Source organism: Caloenas nicobarica, chromosome 4 (genome assembly GCF_036013445.1).
Source record: "Caloenas nicobarica isolate bCalNic1 chromosome 4, bCalNic1.hap1, whole genome shotgun sequence".
NCBI lineage: Eukaryota > Metazoa > Chordata > Aves > Columbiformes > Columbidae > Caloenas > Caloenas nicobarica.
Genome location: NC_088248.1, coordinates 22,670,401 through 22,697,605, shown reverse-complemented (window position 1 = coordinate 22,697,605; position 27,205 = coordinate 22,670,401). Strand labels below are relative to the sequence as shown.

The 27,205-nt window shown below is 40.5% G+C and overlaps 1 protein-coding gene across 3 annotated transcripts in view; it reads left to right on the top strand.

Moving 5' to 3' along the window:
- The window catches only part of NR3C2 (nuclear receptor subfamily 3 group C member 2), a 206,029-nt gene that overhangs the window by 123,108 nt on the left and 55,716 nt on the right, over window positions 1-27,205 (top strand). For all 3 annotated transcript variants that reach the window (XM_065633639.1, XM_065633640.1, XM_065633638.1), the window contains one exon: window positions 26,027-26,143. In XM_065633639.1, coding sequence (XP_065489711.1) covers window positions 26,027-26,143 — 117 coding nt within the window. The remainder of the gene's footprint in view (window positions 1-26,026; window positions 26,144-27,205) is intronic.

The following is a 27,205-nucleotide window of genomic DNA, read 5'->3' as shown; positions in this document are numbered from 1 at the left end:
GCAGCACAGTTTTAGATTGTTGAAGGTTGGGAGTGCCTCTGTTAGATTGGAATTCTCGACTTAGGCAGTTTTGTCAGGGTTTTTTTTAGAAAAAATAATGGTCCGTGGTCAGCTTTGAAGCCCATAGTTCTTTATTGTTTAAGGAGAAGAAATTCTATAAGACAGAATTATTACCTAGTTTTAACCTATAAAATTGTTTGGTGCCATCTCTTGTGGCTGGGTTGCCCAGTCCAGGGCACTATGAAAGGGAACGTGGGTCAGTCAGTCCATTCCCACCTATTTCAAGGGCGATGATGATGTGGGGCTTTTTTACTCACCCCATCCATACTAAGAGTAAGTAGAAAAAAAAAGCAGGTTTCTGTTCAGTCTCCTCAGGTGTTGGGTGAGAGGATACCTGGAGCTGCCGACACTGATGGGAGCTCTGTGCTTGCTGCAAAATCCATGGAGCGGTTTGGGCAGCTCTTGAGGTGGCCAGGACGTGAAGGTTCTCAGCAGCGTGAACATCACCGGCAGTTGTGTGATGTAGGTGTAGCTGGAGCCTGAAGTTGGCGTTCAGGCTCTGCACAAAGCAGATGAGAGCATGTTTGTGCAGTAAGCCTGGGATTTGTGCGTGCTGTGGTTCCTGCACAGTAAAACTTGCTGATGTCCTGCTGCCGTTCACAGACAGCATGGCAGACCCTTTTTTCTAACGGTTCAGAGTGGCAGAGCCCTGTGGGGGTTTTTTCTTCTTCTACCCCTTGCTGCATCTCTATGTGGGTTCCTGTATTAGGTGCAATGGTAGGTTTAGGGGGGGGGTTTATGCTGCTTGCGTCTTTTTCAGTTTGCTTTTTTTAAAAACATATTAGGAGAAGAAGAAGAATTAAGTTTGCAAAATCACAGCTGAATGTGAAAGTAATGAATGCTAGTGGCCTGCACGGTCTTTGTTCATCTGTGCCACGTAGTGATTTGTAATTCAGCCTTAATTACACAATCACATACAACTTTTTCCATTAGACCTCTCCCTTGTTCATTGAGCAGATTGGATAACGTTCAATTAATGAGCAGCTATTCAATATCTTGTATTCTTCTCATTGCTCAATGTATGGTCCTGTGCCTTCACTGCTGATTACTATTCATCCCTTGCTCAGAAGACATAATTACTCATTTTTTACAGAGCTTTTCTATGGTGCTCATCACTATAATATCAAAGTGCTTCACAAACATTGTTTAATTTATCCTTGCAATACAAGATAAGTTGAGTGGTTATTATCCCTGTTTTACAGTCAAGGAGTTAAGACACATATTAAGCTCAGTCCTACCCACTGATTTGGGGTTCGTGATTTATGATATCTGGGACCTCCGAGGGCAGAAGTACTTGGCATTTTATAGCACTTAATATGTCCAAAGTGAAATTTCCATTCATTTTACTAGCAGCTATGATTGCTTAAACCACTGCAAATCAGACTCTGGATCTCAAGTTGGATATTCAGGAAGCAAGAAGGGCAATTAGTAATTTTTCTTGCTTATGAAATAAGTCCGTGGCAACGGAGATGCAGTCCAGTTCTCCAGGGTACAATTCAGCCGCCTCAGACATTGACTTTCTCCTCCCTCTCTTCCTCCTTTATGTGCTTTGTTTTTCGGTAGCAAGTGAACGGACTCCAAGGACAAGAGTTCCTTTGACGATGTGGTCCTGATTCATCCTAAATCACCATCCATGTGGTCCCCAGGATAAGCTAGAGGTCTGGCAAGGTGGGACTGAAGGTGTAGATGTAAGACATAATGTAGTTAGAGACTTCTTGTAACCTGTTGTGGGGATCAGAATTCAGGTTTTGAGGTGTTGCGAAGTCTGAGACTTCTTACCTGCTCAGCAACAGCAACCAGAGCAAAGTTCTGTGGTGGTGGCACCCAGGAAACTTTGGTGACTGATGCTTCCTGGGAAAGCTACTCGCAGCTCAATATCAGCAAGGTGCCTCAAGGTTTTAGGAGCTGTGCCAAAACCGTTTGACTGAAGTGAATTTGGGAAGAGACTAATCCAGCTTCTCTACTACATACTGATGCTTGTGTTAGAGGGAGTTTATGTTAGGGTTCCTGTGCTGATTTGACTGAAAATGAGTTAATTTTCTTCACGCAGTTAGAAACCTTTCTTTTTCATAGCTAGCACGCTCATTATTTGAACTTAGTTTGAGAACAAGCAGATAACACCCCAGCACAGAGCTGATGTTTTTAATTGCTCTGGTCTGAGAGCCAAGGACACTCTGAGTGCTCTGCCTACAGGTGTGAGGCATCGAGGAAGGGGGACATGGATGGGGCAGAGCTTGACTGATATCCAGGTTGATCAATGAGAGTATTCCAATTTATTAGCATCATGCCTCCTATATAAGGAGTCAGGGCCTTCTGGTTGGCTCTGCTCTTCCACTAGCATAGGGTGCTTTCTCTTGCGCGCATTGTTTTCTTCTACTCTTTTTTTTGTCGGAGCCAGGGGAGTTTTTGGTGCAGGACGTTTAGTCCAGCGTCTGCTGTTTTGCAGAGGCCTCTGGGCTTTTCTGCCTTTTTCCTCTATTTTCTCTCTCTGGGATCGGCTGTGGGACCAGGTGCTGTTTCCTGGGACTGGCTGCTCAGCATGTTCATGAGGAGTTGCCTTGAGTATCTTTTATTTCTATTCTATATATATATTTACTAGTGGTGTATTGGTGTTTTGTTATTTTATTAAACTCTGTTTATCTCAATCCAAGTTTATCCCTTCCCTTTTGATTCTCTCCCCTACTGGGGGGGAGTGGGGGAGGGAGTGAGCGAGTGGCTACCGTGATTGTATTGCTAACTTGGGTTAAACCATGACAGTTCCTCAAATTCTTCCGTACCTTTGTTCTTACAGTACATCCCAACATGTTTAATATTTTTGAACCTTTGAACTGTGTGAGTTTTCTGCACAACTTACTGAAACACATTATTATGATGTGCCTAAGTTACCGTCTTTTCTGAACATGTTGTAGATGTTTCACAGTATCATTTTTTCTTTTTAGAAGCTATACTTTTCTTCCTGTTGTTATGTTTCAAGCTTCCTTGTTTAACATTTCCACTAAGATTGGGTGTAGCATTTCTTTGATATGGAAGATATGCCTTAATCACTTTGTGCCTGTAGGACTACCAAAGGCTGTGCTAGTGTGCATAGGTTTATGAAAGAGCACCATTTTATGTGGATTAACTTTGTCCAGATGAGAGAACATTATCATATAATCACAGAATTGCTGAGGGTGGAAGAGACCTCTAGAGATTATCTAGTCCAATCCTCCTGCTCAGAGCAGGTCACTCAGTGTTGTGTTCAGTTGTGTTTTGAGCATCTCGGAGGGCAGAGTCTCCACAGCCCCTCACGGCAACCTGTTTGGTCATCCTCACCATAAAAACAATGCAAACAAAAAAACCCCCAACCAAACAAAAAACCCCACGCAACCAAAAACTACCCAAAAAAACCAATGTATTCTTGATCTTCTTGAAGACAAATGTGACATCTGCATCCTTACAGTCCTTGGGAGCATCACTCGTTGGCCATGACCTTGCAAAGGCAATCAAGGGTGGTCTCTCTGTGACATGAACCAGCTCCCTCAGCATTGTGGGTGCAGCCCATGATGTCCCATTTGTTGTGTGCTTCCTAGGCTGATCTTCCTCCTCCCAGGGTAAGTCAGCCTTGCTCCAGACTTTCCCTCCACTGTAGCTTTTCAAAGCAAAAGGATCTGCTTTACATTTAGTTGATTCTTCTACAGAAAATGTCCCTGGCTGAGGGGTTTGTTTTTTGGTTTTTATGTTTTGGGGGGGGTTTTTTGCTCCGCTTTACACTGATGGGCTTTGCAGTCTATCAGCGGACAAGTAAACAGCTCAGACCAAAGGAGGTGAGTGCAGGAGAAGAACAGTCACGAGTGACCTGTTCAAAACCTGGTCAACTGCTAGAGGAGCTTCTGCCTGGACCTCATGGAGATCCCCAGCTGACTCACCCTGCTAGTTAAGATGTGGTTGCAAATGGGAAAGGCAGACTTCAAAGCTCTGTCAAGTCAGCATGATACTTTACCTCTCAAGATTGACTCTCATGCTTCTTAACACATTATTTTTTTCTGGTTTATTGTATAATAATAGTAAGTCCATCTACAGATTTTTGCCAGTGGTATGCCAGATGACCAGTAATAGGAGCAAAAAGTTGTCATGGAGTTACTGTTTTAGGCAGTAGGTTTTCATGTTTATTGAAACTGTTCAATGACTCTTGCCTGGAAAAGGATATCTGAAGAAATTTAAAAGGACTAAACAAATGCCTCAGAAAATAAATGTGGAAAGACTATATTTTAGAAATTTATGCTACAGATTTAGAATGTCGGCTTATTTTCAAGTCACAGAGTGAGAAAAAAATACGAGAAATGGAAATAGACCCTACAGTTGAAAGACAAATGCATTATTTTAAAACACAATATGATGTCCATAAAACAGAAAGCCAGTATAATATTGGGTTAAAGATTTTTTTTTTAATTTTTGTTACTATTCTTGCAAGATGCCAACAAAAGGCATTAATATTTGTGTTATTGACCATTCTGATAAACAGACTATTTTGAATTCTTGTAATTTAATGTTTCACACCTTTTCCAGAAAAGGTGCTAATTACTATCAGCATTAATGCAGTTGTATCAGATTTCTACATCTTGTCTCATTTGCCTTTAATTCATCTTGATTCTTGCTGAAAACTATATCCAGAATACTGGAATTTTCTCCGCTCGTTTCCTGTTAGTAGCATATTTGCATTCATTTGGGCTACTACCAGGTATAAGAACTAGAATATAGCTGTCTCATTTGCACCCACCTATTTATCTTACCTCACCTGGAAACTGGTTTATGTTGCACTCTAATATGGAAAAGGACTTGATGTTTTGTACTTACTTTTGCAAAGCCCACCCCTTCGTTTCTTTATACATAACAAATAACTAACGCAACTCCTGTAGTGGAAGTAGATACAGGGCAAACAGTTCTTGCACCGTCAGAACAGAGATACTTATTACAGAGCAGGGTGATGGATGATACTAAAAAAGATAATGTTACTTTCTTAGGGGGAAACTGTACAATATTGTGTGTAGGAACAGATCAGAACAACTGAGCTGTAACTTCTAACAGGAAGAATTTAAACTGTGGTTTGAAGGTTTACAAACCTGTTGCATGCTCTGCACAAGTGCTCTGCTAAGCCTTTTCTTCATTATGCTGGGACAGTGGTTTTAAAGCTAATGCCTTTAGGGAAGAAGTGCAATAGTTCTGTACTTTCAAAACTTGGGCATTTATGCAAGTTTTCTATAAACATTTTAGGAGTCTAACTATATTATTCCATTTCTGAAAGGGCATTTTTTGTCCAGGGTATTTAGCTGTAGATGAGTGTTATTATGTGCATTTTCACGGGCTTGTGCTCTAATTTTTTTCCTAAGAATAATTATATATTTGGAGCTAACCATTCAATCATTTATTCATCCACTTTACCACGTGGACTTAGCAAATGGACTTGTGTTAGCCTATACAGCATATCATGCATGCAAATTTCACTCTTAACAATACTGCATGAAATTATGTAAGTGATAGGTGCTAATTTTCTCTGATACAACAATGATAATGATGGACTATTGGGAAAAAAAATAATAAGTACTCCTTAGGTCGTGTGCACTGGCATACTAAACTATTCATTTTTAAAAAATTAAAAAGAGAATAAGAGACACTAACCTATTTAAAAATGATGTCTTTTTAGTAATAAGGAAGGCAGTATTCCCACGGTGATAGCACCATATTTGTGAATGAAACTGTCCATCAGGTTGTGCGTTCACTTGTTTGGGGGAAGGGCGATTGTTAATGACTTCATATGCAAGGTCAGGCAGTTGAATTCTAGATATTCAAGTGTTTTGTAGAGCCCTGGGAGCTACAAGTGGTATTTCATATTCTCATACTTCTGCAGTGTCATCGTGCAGATGCTCTGTCCTGAATGTGGGGCAGCAGGCAGTCTGTCGAGTACAGTAGATACGTGTAGTACATCCAATTGTGTGAAAATTTTAATACACCAGCATTGCTACAACTTTATAAAATAAAATAGGGTGTTGGAAAATAGTGCAAGCACTTGGGTACAGTGGTCACACTGAGCTGCATATTTTCTTGTTTCATTTTTATTTTGTGAAGGAATCCATGGCCATGTAAGAAGTTTAGAAGGAATACCTACCAATTATTCCATGTTAATTATTCATTCAAAAGTAGGAAGAGGAAATATGACAAAAATGAGATCTTTCACTGAGTGTTTAATAATAAAAGATCATTCGTGGAAAGCTTATGAAAAAATGAAGGACATAAAAGCACAAGCAGAACATACGTATTAGTACATGCTCAAAGAGTTCTGTGATAAGAGAGAACAGGGTTCAACAGGAGAGGTTTTCTAAACAGCATTTCAGTAAATTCAGTAAAAAAAAAGTGCTTACTTGAGCATCCTTTTTTCCACAGAGTTAGAAAATGTTCCAGAAATAGAGAACTGAAGGACGGTATCATGTTTCTGACTTTCATTTCAACCCTTCCTATTGCCCTTCTCACACTTAACTAGATTTTCTATTACCATTCCGCTAAGAATGGGAGAAAGTCCTCGTCACTATCACCATTCTTTCCGTCCTTGGAGCCTTCAATAACAAGTTCACGAAGCAAGAACAATAAGGCACCAAGAAAAAAAGAAGTGTGAAATGCTGTGTGCGCTTCCACAAGCAAAGGTGCCCACGTAGATTCAGCAGGTAAAGACAGATCTAAAGTGTTGCCATATAATGCAGGTTGGGGTGATCCAAAATCCATATGCACGTGCAAACAGCAAACCCACCTGAGAACATGAGGAATTTGTGTCATAATCCAGGTGCTGCCAAAATTCAGCCTGAGGGACATAAGGGGCCATGTGGCAGAGTCTGTAAAGGGGTAAAATAGCAAACCTGTCTGCAGAGGAGGGGAGTCAAAAAGGATTTGGGGGACAAAGGTCTAAACAGGGTCATGTGCAGCAGTGCAACAGCTATTCTGTTGCATGTTTTCATAAGCTGCTCATGAACTTGGTGATGGCTGAAGTCAATCTGTTGCTTTCATTTCTTTCATTAAGATGTGGACTTTTCCTCTGTTAATACGTGTAGTGCAGGTATTATGTTTACTCACTGTTTTGTCAGATTTATTTTATGTATTTGTTTTCATCAGTCAGCCTGTCAGGGTTTGTTTGGTGGTGTGTGTTGGTTTTGTCGTTGTTTTGGGTGGGATTTTTTTTTGTTTGGTTGGTTTTGTTTTTTTGGTTTGTGTGTGTGTTTTTTTTAATGTGTGGGTTGATTTATTTTTCATGGTATGTAAACATACTGTACCTTTTGCTTGCTGGGAACCCTTGACCCTCAGCAGAACCGTGACTTCTCAGTGCTCGATTAGCTGGGTTAATTTCGTTTTGCACAACGATAACTAATGGCCATTTAAAACTGCCAGAAGCCTGCCGTGGGTTTCTCCTCCTGCCTGACCATATTTGTGAGCAGCGCATTAATCAGCACTCTCGGTCACGCTTTATTGCTTAACGATGAGGGTTAACTGACCACTTCCTAGTAATAATGAAAAACGGAGGTCAGTGATCACTGACTGAGCAAAGAGAGGTTCTCTTCCGACTTGTGCTTTTACTCCTTCATCCTCGGGCAGCGACAAATGTGTCTGCTTCACCACTTAAACATGAACACTTACCTTTAAAGTTCATCTTTGTTATAGATTAGTCCATGTCACGTGTTTACCCAATCGAAACAGGCAAAACCACTGAGCCACTTACCTAATTAAAGTCAATGTAATCATATGTGGGGGAAAACATTGTTAAATTTAGCAAAGTCTGTTTTAGGAGTGTGTAGTTACAACTGTAGCGTAACGTGTAGATGTGGCACTGAAGCCCTCCAGCCCAAACATTTTTATGATGGTTCCATAATCCATCTCCCTTCCAAGCACTGTAGTTTAATTTCTGTGTGCGGATACAGAAACTGCCGTAGTTCCTTTTACTTGCACGTTTTGATGATAGTGGTTCACAAATTCATCTTGAAAGATTGATAGTGGTTTACAAATTAATCTTGAAAGATACTTCCTTTTTTTTTTTTTTCTGAAGTTCGTAGTTTTACTACTGGTTTTGGTTTATGCGAGCTTCACATGCATGGGACATTGTGCCAGCTGCCCTGCTGGGTGACCTCGCTGGCTGGAGGGCACCCATGTGGAGGTGGGCAGAAGTTATCCCTGACAAGAACAGGCTGGGCAGGCAGCATGCACCGAGGGGGACAGCCATCATTTGCCCGCCTTCCACCAGCTGTGGGGTGTCCTTGCCTCTGCAAGAAAAGCTGGGAACGTAAATTAAAAGCCAATCATAGAATCATTTGGGTTGGAAGGCACCTTCAAAGCTCATCTAGTCCAGCCCCCTGTCATGAGCAGGGACATCTTCAACTGCATCAGGTTGCTCAAAGCCCCATCCAGCCTGGCCTTGAATGTTTCCAGGGATGGGGCATCTCCTGCCTCTCTGGGCAACCTGTGCCAGTACTTTACCACCCTCAATGTTGTCATTGTTTTCAAAGGTAAATATTTATTTGAACTTCAGAAGCTGAGCTCCAAGTTACGAGGGAGTTTTTGTGGTCCTCTGTACCAGCACGGCACATCCGGTGCAGTGGAGCTTCTGTAATGTCTCCTGCTCTTCTCGGGAGCACGTGGGTCAAGCCGGGGGACAGGTGGAACATAATACATGTGGGACATCCACCCCTTGGCGCAGCACTCTTCTGCCATTGTAGCACCTGAGGGACCCCTGTCAGGCAGTATAGCTGTCTGGTAGAAGTAACCTGGGGACAAACCAGTGTTTCTTGGGGTCTTTCTTGCTTCCATAAGTTGGAAGCTGCCTGCAGCAGCACCCAGCTCCAGCAGCTTTACCAGCAGCCACTGTCGCGCATGGAGACCAGTACCCCAACCAAGGAGTTGTCAGCCTCCTTGGAAAGCAGTCCCTCAGAAGTGTTCAACACTCAGAAAAATTAAGTTGTGGGAATGACAGGTCAGGCTCAATGCATTAGTACACACTTTTAATATTTCTGGCCTTATTCCCTCTTGGCTTCAGTTTCCAATCTGTAGAGATGGCTGCACCATCTTCTACAGGAGCTGAGTCTTAGGTTTCCTGTATTCAGCCCTAACTGTGTAGAGATAGATATTCCTTTGACTTTGTCCCCAGATGATTTTCTTTTCAGCTGCTTTTGTTTATCCAGTTATGACCCATCTGCATCCCCTGCCCTTTCTGCTTCTGGCCGGCACTCACCTCTGGGCCTCTTTCCATTAGTTATCAGTTTCTGCACTGTCAGACTCTCCTGATGATTTCCCTGGCTTCTCCAGTACCCACTGCCTGCATCTCCTTCCACCCTCCACTGGCTTTGCCTTTTGAGGGGCCTTTCTCCTTCCAAGTTTCTTAGCTCCCCAATCTCACGTCCCCTCTCCTCATAAAGCTCCTGGCAGTTCCATTTACGCTCGTGACCTGTGCCTTGTTCCCCTTCACTCCGAGCTCTTCCCTTGCCATGTCCCGAGAGCGCGATGTGGATTTTCTGCCTGGAGTCCCTGTGCTGAAGCATCGCCTGGCACATGGAAGAGATGGCTGGAGCACAAGCTCAGATCAGACCCTCTGCCCTCGTCCATGTTCTTTGCAGAAGGAAACTTTGGAGGTTGGCAGCCAACCTCCACCAAAACCTTTGCAAATCGTATCACGTACAAACTGCAACTTTTCAGTGTTTTACACTGTGATCTGTTATAATTTTAAGTGATAATGTATGAGATGGCAAAAGGCACATCTGTGGTATCAGAGCAGTGATGCTTCAAAGGGTCTGTCTCAAAGTGTGAAGGCTCTTGAGCTTCTCAAATATGTCTGCGAAAAATTTAATGCAGGGAAAAACCAACACGTTTCTCCCTACCCTTATTCACAAACTTACTTGGGCTAAGCTCAGTATGTCTAGCTGATACTTTCTTACACTAGCAAAATAAAATTCAGCCTGAGGCAGATATCCAGCATGGAAAATTTCAGCTCTAACTGCTAATGTGTGGTGAAGTTATAAGCAATAGAACACAAGGTCTTAAAATGAGAAATGAGTGTCAGGCAACCTTAACTATAATGTAGTCCTACAAGATCCGCTGATGATAATCTGTTTTTTGACAGATTTCATCCAATTTGCAGATTCATTTTGACATATACTATGCAAAGAGAGGGGAAAAAAGAGTCCCTGGAGTAGGACTCAGGCTTATAGATAGCACCTTACAAGTGAAAGCAATGATCAACCATGCAGTCGTTTTACCTTCTGCCGAAGCTTTAAAACTCTACTGCACACTGTCCAGAAAAAAACTTGTAATATGAAATCAAGACACTGATGCACTGAAGCTGAGAACTGTTGACTTTGTGCGAGTTCTTATCTTGTTCTCGTAAATGTTAGTGTAGGTTGCAGGTAAATGTTGAGTTACAAAAGTATTGCAGGAGTTGTAACATAAATCTTGCATTGCTTACATAAACAAAAGCCTAGGATAGCATGCTATTCAGATAGGCATATCCAACACAATTTCAGTAATAATACTTTCTAGTAAACACTGCAAACTTCTGTCTTGTTCCAGGTCTCCCCCTCCCATAGGTTGGTTGTTGTGGGTTTGGTTTGGTTTTCCATTTATGAGCTAAGAATCTGTCCAGGGTATTTCTTCAGCATGGAACTATTAACTTTGCATATTTGGAGCGCTGAGAAGTGACTTTAAGCGCAAGCAAGGTGAGGTGGGTTGGGGGCATGCATGGTTACCTTTAAAATAACATTTCTGGGGGAGCTCACCTATTGGCAGAGGAGCTCAGGAATGCTACGTGCCCAAACTTGGCTTTTGGCCTGGAATGTTTGGGGATTATGTAGCAGGCTGCATCCCAGCAGGCTTGTTTGCCAGCTGCCTGCAGCTGGGGTTTGCTTTTGGTTTTGTTTGTTTGTTTGCTTTTTCTTTTCAGATTGCGTGCGAAACCTGTGTGAATGGTAATCACCGGTTCCCTAGATCAGACTCTGACAGTGTCTACATCACTTTTAAAGTGTCTTCCAGTAAAACCCTGCTGACAGCTCAACAGTTACATAAAATGCTGCCTTCCTAAAAAATCACTTTCCAGCAATGTCAGTGCATGAGGAGCTAGGAGGATCCAGTTGCTTTCCTGCTGAGATATAATTTGTCATTTTTCAGAACTGTTCCACCTGGCTTACACAGTCCAAGATAAAAGTCTATTTGCCAGGGCAGGATAACTTGGTGCTGTATGTTTGTGGCAAAGACTTGTGTACGTGGGTAACACTGGTTATTTTGAATAGTCCTATTGTCTCACAGAAAATTTAGATATTAATAACTCTTTCCAATATCAGCAATAAAATGTGAAATTTCAAGCAATACAATCTCTGTCTTTTATGGTAGCTCAATCATAATTCATTCCTGGGAGGATTTCACTGGTATGTAGCCTGAATTTTTTTCCTTACTTAATCTTATTCTCTTCATCAGGTCAAAATCTTTGTATACTCTTTATTCTTAAAACTAGGCACATGCTTAATTGCGCAAGGTGAAAGGGCTCAAGGCACATGACTGGAGACCTGAACTGGGCTGTTACCATTTCTCATCTCTCATTATCAGAGAAGTTGCAGGCGGGTAAAGGGCTACTTTAAATTTTCTTTGTAAATCACTCCCTCCGGCTTCCAATCATTTCCGTTCCACTTCTCTGGACTTCCTCCAGTTTGTTTATATCTTCCATTAATGAAGTGCCTGAAGTGCATACAGTATTCCAGGTGTGGCTGCAAAAGAAATGCATAAAGAGAGCAGTGCTGCTGCCAGCCTGCTCCGCTGCGTAATGCTCCTACAGAAGGAGCCAGAGGTGTTATTGGCGCTTAGTTCTCCTCTGCCCCATTACTTCTTACATCCAGATTGTCCTCTTATTTCTAAGTGTCTTTCAAGCATTGGTGCTTTGCAAATTTTGCATTGTTGTTAACTCTTTACTTTGGATTACTCCCATGGTACATGCAGTAGCATTCTTCCAACTGCAATTTTATTGCTTGTTTCCTGTCTTCTAATTTCTCTGCACCCTTTTTTTTTTGTATTATTTTTCTATCCACAATTATGCTAACAACTCCTTTTTTCCAGTTCCAATGAAAAGACCAAAACAAGCAGTAGTCCCTCTGATACTCCACAGTGTATTTTCCCAGTGTGGTAAACTGTGTCTGCATTTGGCAGTGGCTTATCCTCAGCAGGAATTCAGTATAGAAATTCTTAACGGCAGAATTGGTATAGGGTCTTCTCATCAAGTAAATCTTGCCAAATAATAACAATGAACTGGATTCTGGCTTTTTTTGCCTATTGTACAAACATTTTTTTCAGGTGAGGAATAGAAGAAGAGAGAGTGTAGTGGATAAAATGAACTGGGCATTGTGCATCAGTGAATAAATAAAATACATTTCCTGCATGAGTGCATCTCCAACGGTGTTTCCATATCTGTGTACTTCTTTAAAGTAGGTATTCCTGATCTGTTGAGCGGCTCAACATCTTCAGGGACCATTACCTTGGAAATAACAGGGGTGAAGACACTCTGAGAAGCAGGAGTATGCCGTGCCCAGGAGGGAACTACCAACCAGTGCTATTTTTTGCTGCAAAGAAATAGTGGGGCTTTTACACTTACAGCCTGATTCCCTTTTTTATGTAATGTAGACATCTAAACTTAGGCAAAAATAGAGGTAAAGCACTGTCATTCCTATCCCGCGGAGCCTTCTGCTTGCTTTGTGCAGATATAAATGGCTTTTGTGCTCTTCTGCCTTGCCAAAAACACTACTGCAGGAGGAGGTGTGGACCTTCAAGCAGTCCGAGAAAGCCCACGGGGACGATGGTGGCCTCTTTCACAGACTAGAGAACCTTTGCCGAGGAGTCATCTGGTCATAAACTCTCCTCACCATGACCCACGCACTCCACCTTCCAGCTTTTCTTTGTCCTTCCGAAACTCTTTGCCTTCTGTGTCTCTACAGTATTTTGAGTTTTACTTACCGTTTTTTGCTGAGTTATGTAGCTGATGGGGAAACTCGAGCAGGGCATAGGCGCTGTCTGGAAAAAATTGAAGTTTCCCCAGGTTGCATTAGTGCTGGCTTAGAGAGGTCTTCTGTACCAACTTCTCCAGGCTTAGCGGGGCTGTAATGGCAGGGGAGGTCAGGCTCCAGTTATATTTTCATAGCATCTATTCCCTTTCAAAAATTAGTTCACTTCCACACTTTGTCTTGTGTTACAACTGCTTTAATTTTGGTCTTCTGGTTAACTAGAAGTCAGTTGGTCTCTTTGGAAAACCCCGACACCCACCAATGACCAGTCTTTCTACATAACTTCTTAATTATTTCTACATGTGAGTTTTGGCTGTGCTCCAACTTTGAAATCATTATGCTGCTTCAGAGTGTAAATAAGTGGGACTGGATTAATAAATGGCATGAAGCATGGTGCCACACTTCATTATAATCCACTTAACAAAGTGGAAAAACCTTTTAGTACATAAAGTGCATCTGCTTTTAATTTTCACTTTGATCTTTTCTTTGTGTGTTTTCAGACACGAGTGTACCTTTTCAGGGAGGCTTTTAATGCTGCTGCCTGGCAGTTTCAACGTTACTTCTGAGGGTGGCAAAACACAGCTAGGAAATCTGGGATGTATTAGGAAAAGCGTAGGACTGGATTATCCTCTCATAACTAAATTGGGGTGCCCTACATCACACTGAAATCTGGTGTAAGAAGGCAGATGAAATTTTTGGTGTTAGTGACCTTTTTAAAACTCCTGTTTTCTTCAAATTTTATCACTCTTACTTACAAAGCATGGTTCAGACAAATAGAATTTTGCCTTTAGACACCACCATTTTTCAAAGATAAAACAATTGCTTTTGATGCGAGTAGTGACACCCACCATTTTATGGTGTACAAAAATACGTTGTCAGCCACGTGGAACTGAGATTAAAATCGTACAACCGCTTGACCCTAAACAACCACCCCCCTCAATCACCCATTTGCTTCACCGACCCCTCTTGCAGGCTTCAGATCTGATAGCTGTTGCTGAAGAGAGTGGCTTGGGCAATGACTGACTTCGGTCATACTAATGAGAAAATTGCTGTATTTTATGAAGGTTAACCCAAAGGATTTTCATGCCATTCATGCTCTTCTAGTAAGCAACGACATTTCAGTTCATGTGAGTTTGTATAAAATAGCTACTTGCAGGAAATGAAAATTAATTCAATCTGCTTAGTACTACCGGAATTTTATTATGAAAATTGAATTAGAACTGTAAAAAGTCTGTGTTTGCACATGCCCCTCGTGAGGTTAAATGTGAATAGACTGAGGAGTTTGGTTTTTTGGATTTTGTTTGTTTGTTTTAATTTTGTTTTGCTTAAATGCGTTGAACACAAGAGCTGGGGATACATACTATGAAGCAGCAGCTACCCTAATCCAAGGGTGAATTCTGGATATACGTGATATTTTAATAGTAATTGGTCTTTAGTTTTTACTGAGCAAAACAAATTTTGCAACAGCAGTTGTGACAATTAGGCAGAACGATCTTTGGAAATACAGTGGAATGATGCGCTTTATGCCTTGGTGATGTTGTTTTTATGGCCTGAGATTACTTTTTTTTCCCCTGTTGTCCTATGTCTCTTTTTTCAGTTGTGTTTTCCGTGGCCATCGTAATTTGAATTTTAATCCAATGTATCTTATTTTTACTTAAATATCTGTTTCCTACTAATAAAGAGAAGCTCTGATATGTTCAAGATCCCACTCTGATATGTGAATTATGTGCCTAAAAATTTGGCATTCTTTAAAAGAAGAACTTTAAAAAACCCCAAACAACCAAAAAGTCCCAGAGGTAATTTTACAGGTGTTTAAAATGCCAGATCCAGGGATGTAGATCAGGTCACCTTTAGTTGCTCAAGACCTGGGATGATTTCAAACTGGGGGAGAGGGCTGGGACCCGCAGCTCTGCATCCTGGAGATCCTGCACCCGCTTCAGGAGGGGGCTTGGAAAGATGTGCTCGTGCCTTTAAGTTTGAAAATAACAGTCGTAATTGGTGTACTACCCTTTCTGCTACTTAATTTGACTTTTTATTTTAAGTTGGTCTAGTATTTTAACAGTAAACACATTGTGAAACTTCATTATAATAATGAGATCTTCTGCTACCCCTCATCCTCTTTCTTCTGACTGTTTCTTCGGATTTACCTGGAAGACCAGAGAGCTGAGGTTTCTGATAAAAACAAATAAATTGAGAGGAAAAAAAGAAGACGATAAATACCCAATTTCAAAGGGTAAAACAGAGTCCTTTTTAAAAAGCCAGTGAACAATTGCAGAAAACTTTTAAGTTCACTTTGGTGAGCATCTGATGCTACTTTGGTCAACATTTCTGTGTTTGGGATCTCAAGAGATTCTGCTAAAAGGCTCTGTTGTGATGGTATTGTTTGCAGCATTTAAAACACTATTATTACTGACCAAGGTTGCAGAGGAAAAGACTTGTCAATGTATGTGCTGACAATATTTTAAATTGCCACTGTTTTTCATAATAATACTCATTATTATGAATTTAGCATATTTACAGTCTGAGCTGTAGTAAACTGTACATGAAAAATGCAAGAGAAAAATATGCTTTGAAGATAATGTGTCATTCACACATAATAAAATTTATGATCTGCTTAGCATGCTAAGTGGAAGAACATTACAGACTTGAACTTCAAAATGTTTGCAAAAACCAAAAGGTAGTTACTTAAAAAAAAATTTTACAGAACTTTTTCGCTGAGATCAAGAGTTGGGGAAAGTTTTACTTTGTCAAACAAACTGCCATTTTTTCTAGTAATATCTTATATAAATAGCATGAATCTCATTAGAGGAGTCAGCCTGGAATTGCAAATTATAAGATGGAGTTGAAAAACACAGTATTATTGCTGTATGCCTTGATTCTTCTGTCTGTTCTATAGGAATAGATATTCTCAGTTTGTGTGTTTCATGTGATTACTGCAAAGACAGTTTGATATGTGTCTGAATGTATCAGTAGGATAGTGGGGCAGACTAAGTGGTTTGAAATAGTGAATAGAGCGTAACAGATTTCAGCCCTAGATACACTTACAAATACAAACTTTTTACGGAGGTTAATATTTTCAGTATTCACTGAAGGAGTATGGCTTAGGGAGCTGTACAGTCAGAATTCCTAACATTACCAGTTAGTGCTCCATATTCCAGAATACACCCCCTGCACCCTCTCATACATTCCTTTAAATGACCCTGATATTTCACATGTATCTAATTTTACACTGTAACTTCCTGAAATCCAGTGGTAACAGTGAGCTAGTTGTAGACTAGGATACTACACCACGTATGTCAGTGCAGCAGAGCGGTTGACCACTTTTATCAGCAAAAATGGAGGGGCATTTCAGTTCCAGTTTAAGATGGTTGTATGATGCTTATTTTAAAAGTATTTCTAGTCCTTCTAGACCATTTCTTGTGTCAAAATTTTCTTATAAAGTGCATTGAGATTTGTAGTATATAAAGAATGCCTTACTGGATTTTTAGCATGGGAAAGTAGAAGTAGGTATCATGCATGCAACATGATATCTTGTAAATCTGTCATACTTACTGCTCTGCAGATAACAGCATCTAGAGACTTCAAAATTAGTCTTCAGTTAAAATTTAAACCAAAATGAAAATCTGGAAACTTACTGTGAAAGAAAATGCTGTGCAATATTAGATGTCTGATTTTGTCAAAACAACATCCTCTAAAGCTCTAATTCTCCCTCTTTGTATTACTGTATCCAGTATAATCTAAAATCAAAGGTAACTGAAGTGAAAACTAATTTCAAAACAGAAACAAAAATGATTTAGCTTGATAATAGGATTATTTTGGTGTTTGTAGACATATTTTCCTTGGTTTTCCTCCTAGATAGATTTCCAGTGCTGTGTGATTTCACTGAACCTAAATGCTTTGCAAAGGTCAGATGATTTCCTGTTCCTTTTCCATGCTATTTACTACCATTCAGCATTTCTTTAACTACATGAAAAGGGAATTACCATGTAGTCAGCCATGTGGCCATGTTTAGACTTCCAACAGGCTGACCCAAGGGCTTTCTTAGCTCATCTGGATCTCAGGAGGCCACATCTGTGCTCTCCCTGACCCACTGTTGATGTGGCTGGTTGGTATGAGCTCTGTTGCGGAACCGAACGTGGGAGCACCAGGGGTGGTTTCAGTACCAGTTTGGTGTGTCTCTTGTGCTGGTGGGTCAGTCCACCTGAATAACGGGGTGGCTGGAGCACCAGGCACGGGCTTGGAGAGGCTTTCAAGGTTGTGCAGCATATTTTGGAAAAACGTGCACTCGTATCTCAAAATATAAGGTATTGGCATATGTTTTGTTGGGTACTTGCCTCAGTGTTGTTAGGAGGTTTCACCCCTGCTGGATGGTTTCTCCTGCAGAAAATAGTAGCCTCTTTTGGGCTACATCCCGGGCTCCCTTGCCAAATATCCTCTCTCTCCATGATCCCTCTTATCGGTGCCCTTTTAGTCTGCTTAAAATAGTGAGTGAGAACCGTTCTTATAACTTCTCATCTACTTTGCCAAGATCACCAGACCCTACCAATTGTTTTTGTTAATGTGGCCTGAGCCCAGCATGAAAGCAGGTTTCCTGGGAAGCTGGAGGAGCTGGAGACATTCTCCACATCAAAACGGGCAGAGCACCGGGTTCTGCCCTCTCAGATGTGTATAGGGAGTGTATAACTGTGGCAATGTGAAAAATTCCACATAGAAAACATTAGAGGACACCACCCTCTCAGCTCCACTTCAGAAGGAAAAGGGGGATCAACTTTATATATCCGTATTCAAGGTTGGAGGAAACACTGGTAGTTCATCTGTGCTTGCAAATTTTGGCTTTCTGGAGGAAACTAGTTCGGTAGTTAATGTGCAGAGTACGAAGTCATTGTTCATGGTGTAATTGCCACCCCAGGACAACCTGCAGCTCTTTCTCCTGAATTCTGAGTAAGAATTGATAGCGTGTTTCAGATTAGGAAGACGAAGAAGATCAAGTACTCACAGACCAACACATCAGATTTGAGAATGTTTTTGTCAACACTGTTTAATTCTAGCATGTTATAATTAAACGGCACTTAAACACAAGGTTTAAAGCATATAGAAAATTTAGAAAAATACTGTGTTGCAGAAGTTCGTAGATTGTCCCTGCTATTTGAGCATCAAGTAACTGCTATGCCTCTGCTCTTAAAAGAAGCCTAGCTGGAGTTTGTAGACCCTGCAGAAAACGGTGCTGTTGAGACGATGTTTTTATCCATGTCCCAGGTAGTTTTTTAATATACTTTGCTTGGGTGTATGAAGTGAGCTGTAGCCATTCCATTGATTGCAGGGTAAATGTGCCCTTTGAAATAAGTGGTTACTGACTGAATGAAGCAAATAATACATTTAGAAGGAAATGAGAAGACTGAAGAAAGAGTTGTGGAACATGAGAGCAGTAGAAGACAGAATGTGAAATTAGGTAACGGAGAAGGTTAGAAAATAAATTTTATTGAATGAAAGAAAAAAGAGGGGGAGAGTAGAAGGAAAGGAGACTTTAAAAAATACAGTTAAAAACGGTAGATAAATTAATCCAGTAATATGAAAGGGTAAAAAAATCCAAAAGATGTCTTGGGATCTAAAAGTAGCAGAAGGTAATTGAGAATGAGAAGCAAGCAGGAAATATCCCAAATGTGGTGAATATTTTGCCAAAATCAAAAAGAGTTTTAGTTAAGTCTCTAATTTATCATGAAGGAGGGAAAGCTCTAAATTCTTGCTTCGGAGGAGGAGGAGGATTTAGAATATACCTATGCTATAAGTGCACTCTGTAATAATGTTAATAATAGGTCGATACTGTTTTGAGCGATTGGCAGATAGAGCCTTTGTCTGCAGCCAAAAAGCATATTGTCTGGGAGTGATATGGTCAGATGAGTAGAGCTGTGGGGTAATAAGAGAGATGGACCCTGAAGGCAGACTAAATTTTGGGAAACACTGAGATTCAACAACTAAACTACAAGCCCTGTATAAAACGAAGCGACAATATTCAAATCTAAGTTCTGTACCTTGTCTGTGGCATTTATAAGCTTATTCTGCCTTACTCATAAATCTCAGTATGCGGAATCAAGTTTATTAGTTTACCATGGTCAGACCGGACTGGTTTAAACAGAGCTGAGGAAGTTAATTACCCAATGTCTCAGGTGGATCTGGCAATAAGTAACTAGTTACGGAGCGAGGGACCGGCCGTGGCCGCGGCCTCTGGAGCTGCAGCGGGGGGACGGGTCCTGCGTGGGGGTGGCCGCTGGGAGGGACCCGCCACTGCCCTAATCTGTTTCCCAGGTTGTTCAAACCAGTTCAAGAGCAGTAAAACAAGGTTATGTAATTGCCATGTGATGTAGCCGAAAATAGTGACTGCAAACATAGGCTGCTGTTGCTGGGCAGTTGTCAACTGCTTAAAAAAAAAAAAAGCCTTCACCTCTGTAACAAATAGACCTTTTAAATGAGAACGCAGTTCTGATTTCCACTGAATAGCAGGCATTTTCTTTTTTTTTTTTTCTTAATTGTAAGAATTAGATGCTCTGTGAAAACTGAAATTTGGAAAGAGATTCATCATCTTACTTATCGTACTGATTTTTTTGAGAGTACTTACCTACTGCAGATGGTGAAATAAAAACCTCAGGTATAGGCAGTTTGTTTCTTGAAAGCGTGATACAGTTCTTGTCAAACAGAAGCGCCTTTCTTTTATGTGGAAAATCATTGTGACAAGTCTTAGCAGCAATTTTATTTAGATACTGGCTATTAAAAATAGAAATAGTTTATTTTTGTTAATTAAAAGAGCTTATATGGATTACAGAGATAACATCAGTTTCACAAAAATCCGTGGAGGTTTCGGAGCTGGATGAAAGGAGCACATCACATAGCTCAGCAAGCACAAATGAGAGGTTAGGATGTGCAGATGATGTGATTTCTTGCTGTAGGAGGCAAAGCCCTTCATTAGGGCTTTACCAGAAAGCAGAAAAAAATGTTCTTAAGTTCTGTTTGCTGACTGGATATTCTTGATGTGAGAGGACCTCCCTTAGAAAACCCTGATGATTTTCTGCAGGTGTTTTCTTTGTCTTTCCTTCAGCAGGGAAGGTCTGCAGCCCGGGTCAGAACGGTTGCAGGGGCTTGTGCCATCCGATGGGTTGGTGAGTGAAGGGAAGCAACAGAGTTGAGCAGTAAACAACATTTATGGAATTGAGGGAGGCTTACTGTACAGTCATTCAATCCAGATTTTTCTTCTCCCCCTTACTGATTAGCATAATCAGGAGAAACTTCACTAAAATGGATGATTGTGCTGGTAAATAGGAGGAGCAAGAGGATCTTTAGAGGAGTTCCCTGCTCTGAGGATGCCCATTTAACACCTGTACCCTCCTGCTCAAGCATGTGCCAGTAGTTCCTCAAAGCCGTAAGGCTTTGACACGTATCATTGTTATTGTGGAGATAATCTTCCCACTTGGAACATATGGAGAAATCGAAGCCCTTATTCTAGCTCAGAAACTGGAAAAGGGATCCTAGCTCTGATGTGCAGCTCTGCAAGGCAGGGCTGGAGGTGGCTTTCAGCTCCTCTCTCCTCAAACCCTGGGAAAAGGCTTGGCCATTCTGGCAACTTTCAGGGAGAAGACAACTTTGCCTGCAATTTGATGAGTTAAAGTATTAATTCGCATTGTGGAGGAAGAAGGAAAGTTTGTGAATTTTACATGCATTTTGATGTGCTTCAGTGAGATGCTGTTTTAAAAGCTGAGGGTTTTTTCAAGCTTTTTCTGTTTTATTTAGTCCTTTGCTGCCACTCCCTTTTTCTCACTTTCCCGTCCTTTTTGTGAGGCTTCCTCAATCACATCTTTGTCATGGGACCCAAAGCATGCTCCAGTTTCAGATGACATACCCAGAGTGGCTTTTGGGCTTTTCCCTTACCTTCCCCAGGGGATGCTGCGGTGGGTGTGTAGTTCTAGCAGAGGAAAAAGAAGAGTTGGCTGCCCCCAGGTAGAAGCAGAGAGGAAAGCCTGGAAGCAGGAAAGGAGACGGGCATTAGTGGTACACAAGCAAGCATGAGTCAACAGCCTAATGCCATTGCCAAAGCCAGGTCTGGTCCAGGATTGCATTAGCAGGGCTGTTGTGTGCAGGATGCGGGAACTAACCATGTTATTGGGCTTAGTGATGGTGAAACTCAGCGAGATAAATGGACCCAGTTTTGGGCGCTCCATTTTCTGAAAGGAGCTGGAGAATAAGAGGAATGACAACAGATTTAGGAACCATGACCTATGAGGAGAGATGGAGAGGACTGGATTTGTTTAGTCTAGCAAAGAAATAGGGAACATAAATCTTTTGATAGGCATGAGATTGTTACAAAGAAGCTGGCGATCTATTACTCTGTCTCAGGGGAAGTGCTAACATCTATTTCAGTTGCAAAAATACTCCCATTTAGGTTAAATGCAAAGGGAAAAAATACAACTTAAAGATTAGCTGATCACTAGCCTAATCACATGGCTTGTAGGGAAGTTGCAGAATACCTTTCCTCAGGTTTTAAGACAGATTTAAAGAAAGGGGAAAAAAAAACCCAACAAGCCCTACCTGAACTCTTAAGCTAGTCTTGTCATGCTTCCATGAGTGGGCTCAAATTAAACAGTCTTTGGATCCTCTTCCAGCACTATGCTTTTTTTTTTCCTTACAAAATTTAACATTTGATCGTAGTAGTTACTATTTTAACAAGGGAGCAGAAATGCAGAAGTCTCATCAATGGTTTGCAGTTCCTGACTTAGGCTCCAGAAACTTGGGGAAAAATATTGTTATGAGGAAGAGAAAACGTGGAATATTTCAGAAATTTCTGTAGTTTTCTAATTTTGCCTTAGACAGTAACAGAAATATTTCTGTCAAGAAGTACCTATACCTCATCCCTATTGCAGACATACATGTCTGGAAGTCTCGCAGCCCCTTGCAGAGCGCAGCAGCTCCACACACCTACATGAGCTCATCTCAGCAAGTCAGTTTTTGGGACCAGTGGCTCAATCATTGTGTTGGAGTTTTAAAATGGGGAAAGGCACAACTTCTACCGCAGGTTTCTTCTGTAGTCTCATTTTGGCAGTAATTCATACGCCAAATAAGAACAGCTTTATTCAGAGAACTAGAGAGTCTTTAATGTTTCAAGCTATCTCACCTGAGAAGTATTTTTGTGCGTACATTTGTATGTGTCATTCTGTGGCGTAGTGACACAATAACCTGGAAAGTGCAAACTTAAATATTCCTCTAGCTCTACTGCGAATAGGACGGATCTCTATGTCGTCTTAGTATGTAACTGTGTAGTACCTATTAATTATTTATTTAGAACAGGAAATTTTCCTGGCATCTGTTGTAACTCTGTATTTTAGATGGAACAGGAATTACCTCGTATAAGTGCACTTAATGATGGCATATGTAAAAATTACTTTCATCTTAATGCATTAGCACATGGGAGATGATAATTTGATATCTGCCACTTTACAGCCCACTTGTGGGTGATTAAACTGGATAAAAAGAACTGGATTAAGCTAAACACAAACTACACAAGCAGATTGAAATGTGTCTTGAAAGACTTGGAGATCTAGCATCACAACATCAGCCTCTTTGTGGGACGGTCTCCATCCCCTTGTTGAGATCCTGAAGAGCCCTGGAGGTCTTGAGAGCCACATCCATATCAGATGTGTAGGTTTTTGTTTTTATTCTGAAGTTAAGGGGCATGAGTGAGGTTCACGCTAAACAAATGGAAGATATTGATTCATTATTAGTGTCTTTGCTTTATGAAGTTATTTTACAAAATTGGCTTTATTTGAAATGTACCATATTTGCATGGAAAGCCGAAGCAACTTTTTATCATAGATGATAAAATACACTTTTTAACTGAAAACCTGTTCTTTAGTATTTCATAGCTGTACTCTGCATAGAGAGTTTGCCTGAACGCTGATCTGTTCTGTGTTTTAAGGTTTTTCAAGTTACTTCCACTACTGTAAGCTTTAAGATGACCATGGCTATTAAATTTTTTAGAAATAAAATAAATGACAAGACATTAGCTTTTTAGAAAAACTTTTGTCTTGCTTACTAGAAAAACTACTTACAGATTCTGTGTCATACATTAGTATTAAGAGATGCATGATTAAAAAATTGATGGTCTTTTACTAAGTTATGTTTTCTGAAATTATTTAGCTAGCATAGGTAATAATAGGCTAGAAGGTAATAACTGCTGAACACCTAAACCATCTGAAGGGTGACTTGCAGAACTATTCTGCTGTAGTGGGAATATTTCTTAGGAAGTCAGTGTGACAGTGCTGGAATCAGGTAAACATTTCCACAATATTTAAGAATGTAACCCAAGTAATTATCCGAGAGTACAGAAATGTTAACCTCTTTTTATTAAACCCATTAGCTTCTGAAAGCAGTAGTGAAAAATGTTGACTTAACAGGTGTACAATTTCATGGAGCAAACTGCCTCCAGGGTAATCCTGCAATGGGGTTCGTTTTGCAGCATTAGAGCTGGCTTGTCATATTAATAGCCTGCACCCGCCTGTGGAAGCCTAAAAATGGGATTGCAGTAGTCTGTGATGTACAAAGGACGTTGTGTGAGCACTGAGCGATTGTACTTACTTTCCTAGGAGAAAAGAATTTTCCCCCTCTCCCCACAGAAGGGTAGCACACCAGTACTTGTAATGGCATATAAACCATCTTTTTACTGTACAGTATGTTTTTAGACACTTTTGTTTTCTACTTTAATTTTACTTCCATGCTGTCTACATGACCTTTCTTAAGGAGATGTCTTCAAGTCAGTCCAGATTAAAAATGTAAAGAGGAATTAAGTTGACTTTTCTCTTTTGTATCAGGTTTTTTGTGTAGATCATATCATAAAATAAACATTGTGTGATAAGCAGGTTTTAATTTTTTGATCAGCTGAGAATTTTATCTTTTTATTGTTTAGCAGCCCTACTTAATGACCAGCTGATAGATACTGATGCTGTCACTGTATTGTACAACTTGATTTCATGTCTGACCTAATTATTGAGCTCATATTCATGAATTATTTTGGTTAAGTTTTATTGTTTTTCGTCTGTGTCACAGTGCTAGGAAAGGTCCCTTAAAAAAAATACAACCAAACTTATTTGCTCATCTGCTTGTTGTTTAAACATCTAAAGCATTATCTAAACGATGATATCTTTGTGATGTTACTGTAACACTTCGCTTACTCAAAGGAGATCGGTTCTCTTTGTGCGAGATGCTCAGTGAAGAGATGCAAGGAACAGCCTGAACTTCAGTTCACTGTCTGAATAGATAATGCTGGGTAAGGGTGAAAGGAGGTCAGATGCAGAGGTAGAAAATGACTTTTTTGAAATTTTAAGGCAAATTCCTGAAAGTCCCCAAAATAGAAGCCAGGTCCCATGAATATTCACTTTTTGTTTCCTCAAGGAAGCATGTGTGTATTGTAGAAAATATCTTGGTAAACGTATTTTATACCTCTGTCCCCTTACCAAACTTGCGTCTTTGCTCCCGCTCCCGTCACACGCCGCCTTCCCGCGCGCTTCGGTACAGCTCTGCCCCACCTGCTCCTCCCCACCGATGGCTGGTGCTCCTTTTGGGTTTTGGCATCAACATTATAATGTTATTTGTACAACTCTTGGGCTTCCGCACATCTTGCCTGCTTTGTTTATGACCTGCTCTGGAGTCTTCCTGCTTGGTTGCCGGTTGATCTTACTCATTTGCAATCTGCACTATTTTCCTCTACCTTGCATTTCAGACATCTTTGTTACAAAACTTGTGTTTAGTTTATGGAGTAATAAGTTTCTTTCTTTACTTCTAAAATGCCCATCCCTGAGACTCTGTGGTTCTTGCAGCACCTGCTATGTGCTGTTGTATTTTACATGGGACTGTTTTATTGAGCTTTGCGCACTGGCAAATCCTGCGGCTTGCCTTACAGTCTGTCGTGCTTCTGTGCGCTGTGTCCTTTCCTTTCATCCATCCTCTGGAAACCTTCTGCATCGCTTTTTGTCACATCAGCTCCAAAACCTGTTTGTTCTGGCTGCCCTACGCCCCCATGTGCTACCTCTGAATGGAGACAGCCAAAATAATCTTCTGTCACTTTTCCTGTCATGCTGCACCAAGCCCTTGTGGTTTCCTTTATTCTTCCACATCAAATTGAAGCACCTTACTTTGAAAAGTCCACGTGGTAATGTCCTCATCTGATACACTGCATCCGTTTGCTCTACCTACGTTCTTCCCACAAAGTAAAATGCCTTTTGAGTCTTCAAGTTGTCAAATGCCAGCCTATTTCTCCGGTTGCCATGTATTTCCTTTCTGCTAAATGTTGTGCGTTAAATATCTGCTGTCTCCTCAGGAGTTCTTCTCTGGGGCTTTACGGAACTGAAGTAACGTGGTTTTGATTTAAGCCTGTTTTAGTAAACCCTTCAGAAACCTTCTGCTGTATAGAAGTAACTGATGAAATCAGAAATCAAGCATTTTGAACTGGTTGAAGAGTGGAGCATATTGGGAAAGTTGACCTCTATTCTGCTTTAGGTTGTGAACTTCTGTAGCATGAGAATGGCCCTTGGTTTTGTGCTAAAACTAGGAGTTATCAGACTGTTTTGTGACACAGAACATGTGAGATTTGAAAAAGCTCCAACCGCTAGTTTGTTTTATGCAAAAAGAAAAGTTCCGGTCCTGCTTAGAAGAAAAGTAATGAGATCTCTCTTGTGAGTGACACACCAAAGTTCTTGCCCAAATTAAACATAAGAGAGGCTCATTGGAAGGTCCATGACAAGTCACCAAGATGATTGGGAAGGCTGAGCATGGGATTGGGAATGTCTGCATTAATAAGAAACTCAAAATGACTGCAAAACAGCAGAGAAGATCAAATTGGAATTAATACATCCTCTAATGACGTGTTTTGGTTTTGATTCATTCAGGACAGCACAATTACCTGTGTGCGGGAAGGAATGACTGCATAATTGATAAGATTCGGAGGAAGAACTGCCCAGCCTGTCGATTACAGAAATGTCTGCAAGCTGGAATGAATTTAGGAGGTAAGCAGAATATTAATAGCTTGGTCTCTTAATTTGATTAGGCAAAAACATTGGGAATGTGCAGCCTTTTTATAGATCTGGCAGCTGCATAATCTCAAAAGTTTAAGGTGGAATTATCCTGAAGAAGTGCTTAATAGCTAATAAACTCTATTGTCATTCTAAATTAGGTTTTGGAGATAGGTATTTTATGGCTCAGAAAAAAGAAAAGTGGGTGTTTTATGATGACAGTAATTTTAGTGGAATCTCATACAGCTAAAAGTGTTAAGATTTCAAGTATTGCATGCTTTTTTTTTTGGTGATGAGCATTCTCCTGAATATCCAAAAATATTTTACACCATCATGAAAGCAAATTCACACATAGTGAAATCTCTCAACCTTTTTTGTTGTTTATTCGACTTTTATATTGATTTATTTCTGCAACTGTTTAGATATGCAATAGCTTTGATGATGTTACTCCATTATTAGTATACTAACAAAAAAAAGGCAAAACTTTTTCGTAATAATTATAAAAATATTTTGAAAACAGTATGACAGCAAAACTTGCAATAGTTTCTTTCTGTTGTTTTAATTCTTCAGTTGCAATGTCCACACAATTCTGGCTGTGCTTCAGTAGGCGTCTTGTTTCAAGTCATCTCCTGAGCAAATCATGTTACAAATCACTTTTTCCCACCTCTCTTAGGTTTATTATATTGTCTGTGAATGGCGATTTAGATATTCCTGTGGGTCCTTTCCCTGATGCACAGAATGACCCTTCCCCTCGACTTTTTTCGCTGTTCCAGAAAGTTGTAACATAGCCATGTTAATTCCTCCAAATAATTTCTTATCTCATGATTTGCTTTTTATCCTCTGGGACCTATTCTCCTAGTAGCTTAGTTTAGTTTTACAGACAGATTTAGCTGCTTGTCTTTCATAGGTTATGTGCAAAATCCTGGTTCCTGCCTGATACCTTTTTCTGACTCCCAGACTTCTTTTTCTGTCTTGTATCCTGGCAGAAATACTCAAGCAAGCCACTCCTTACTTTTTTTTGAGAGAATAGCCCTGTTAAGACCTCTTTCACCCCCT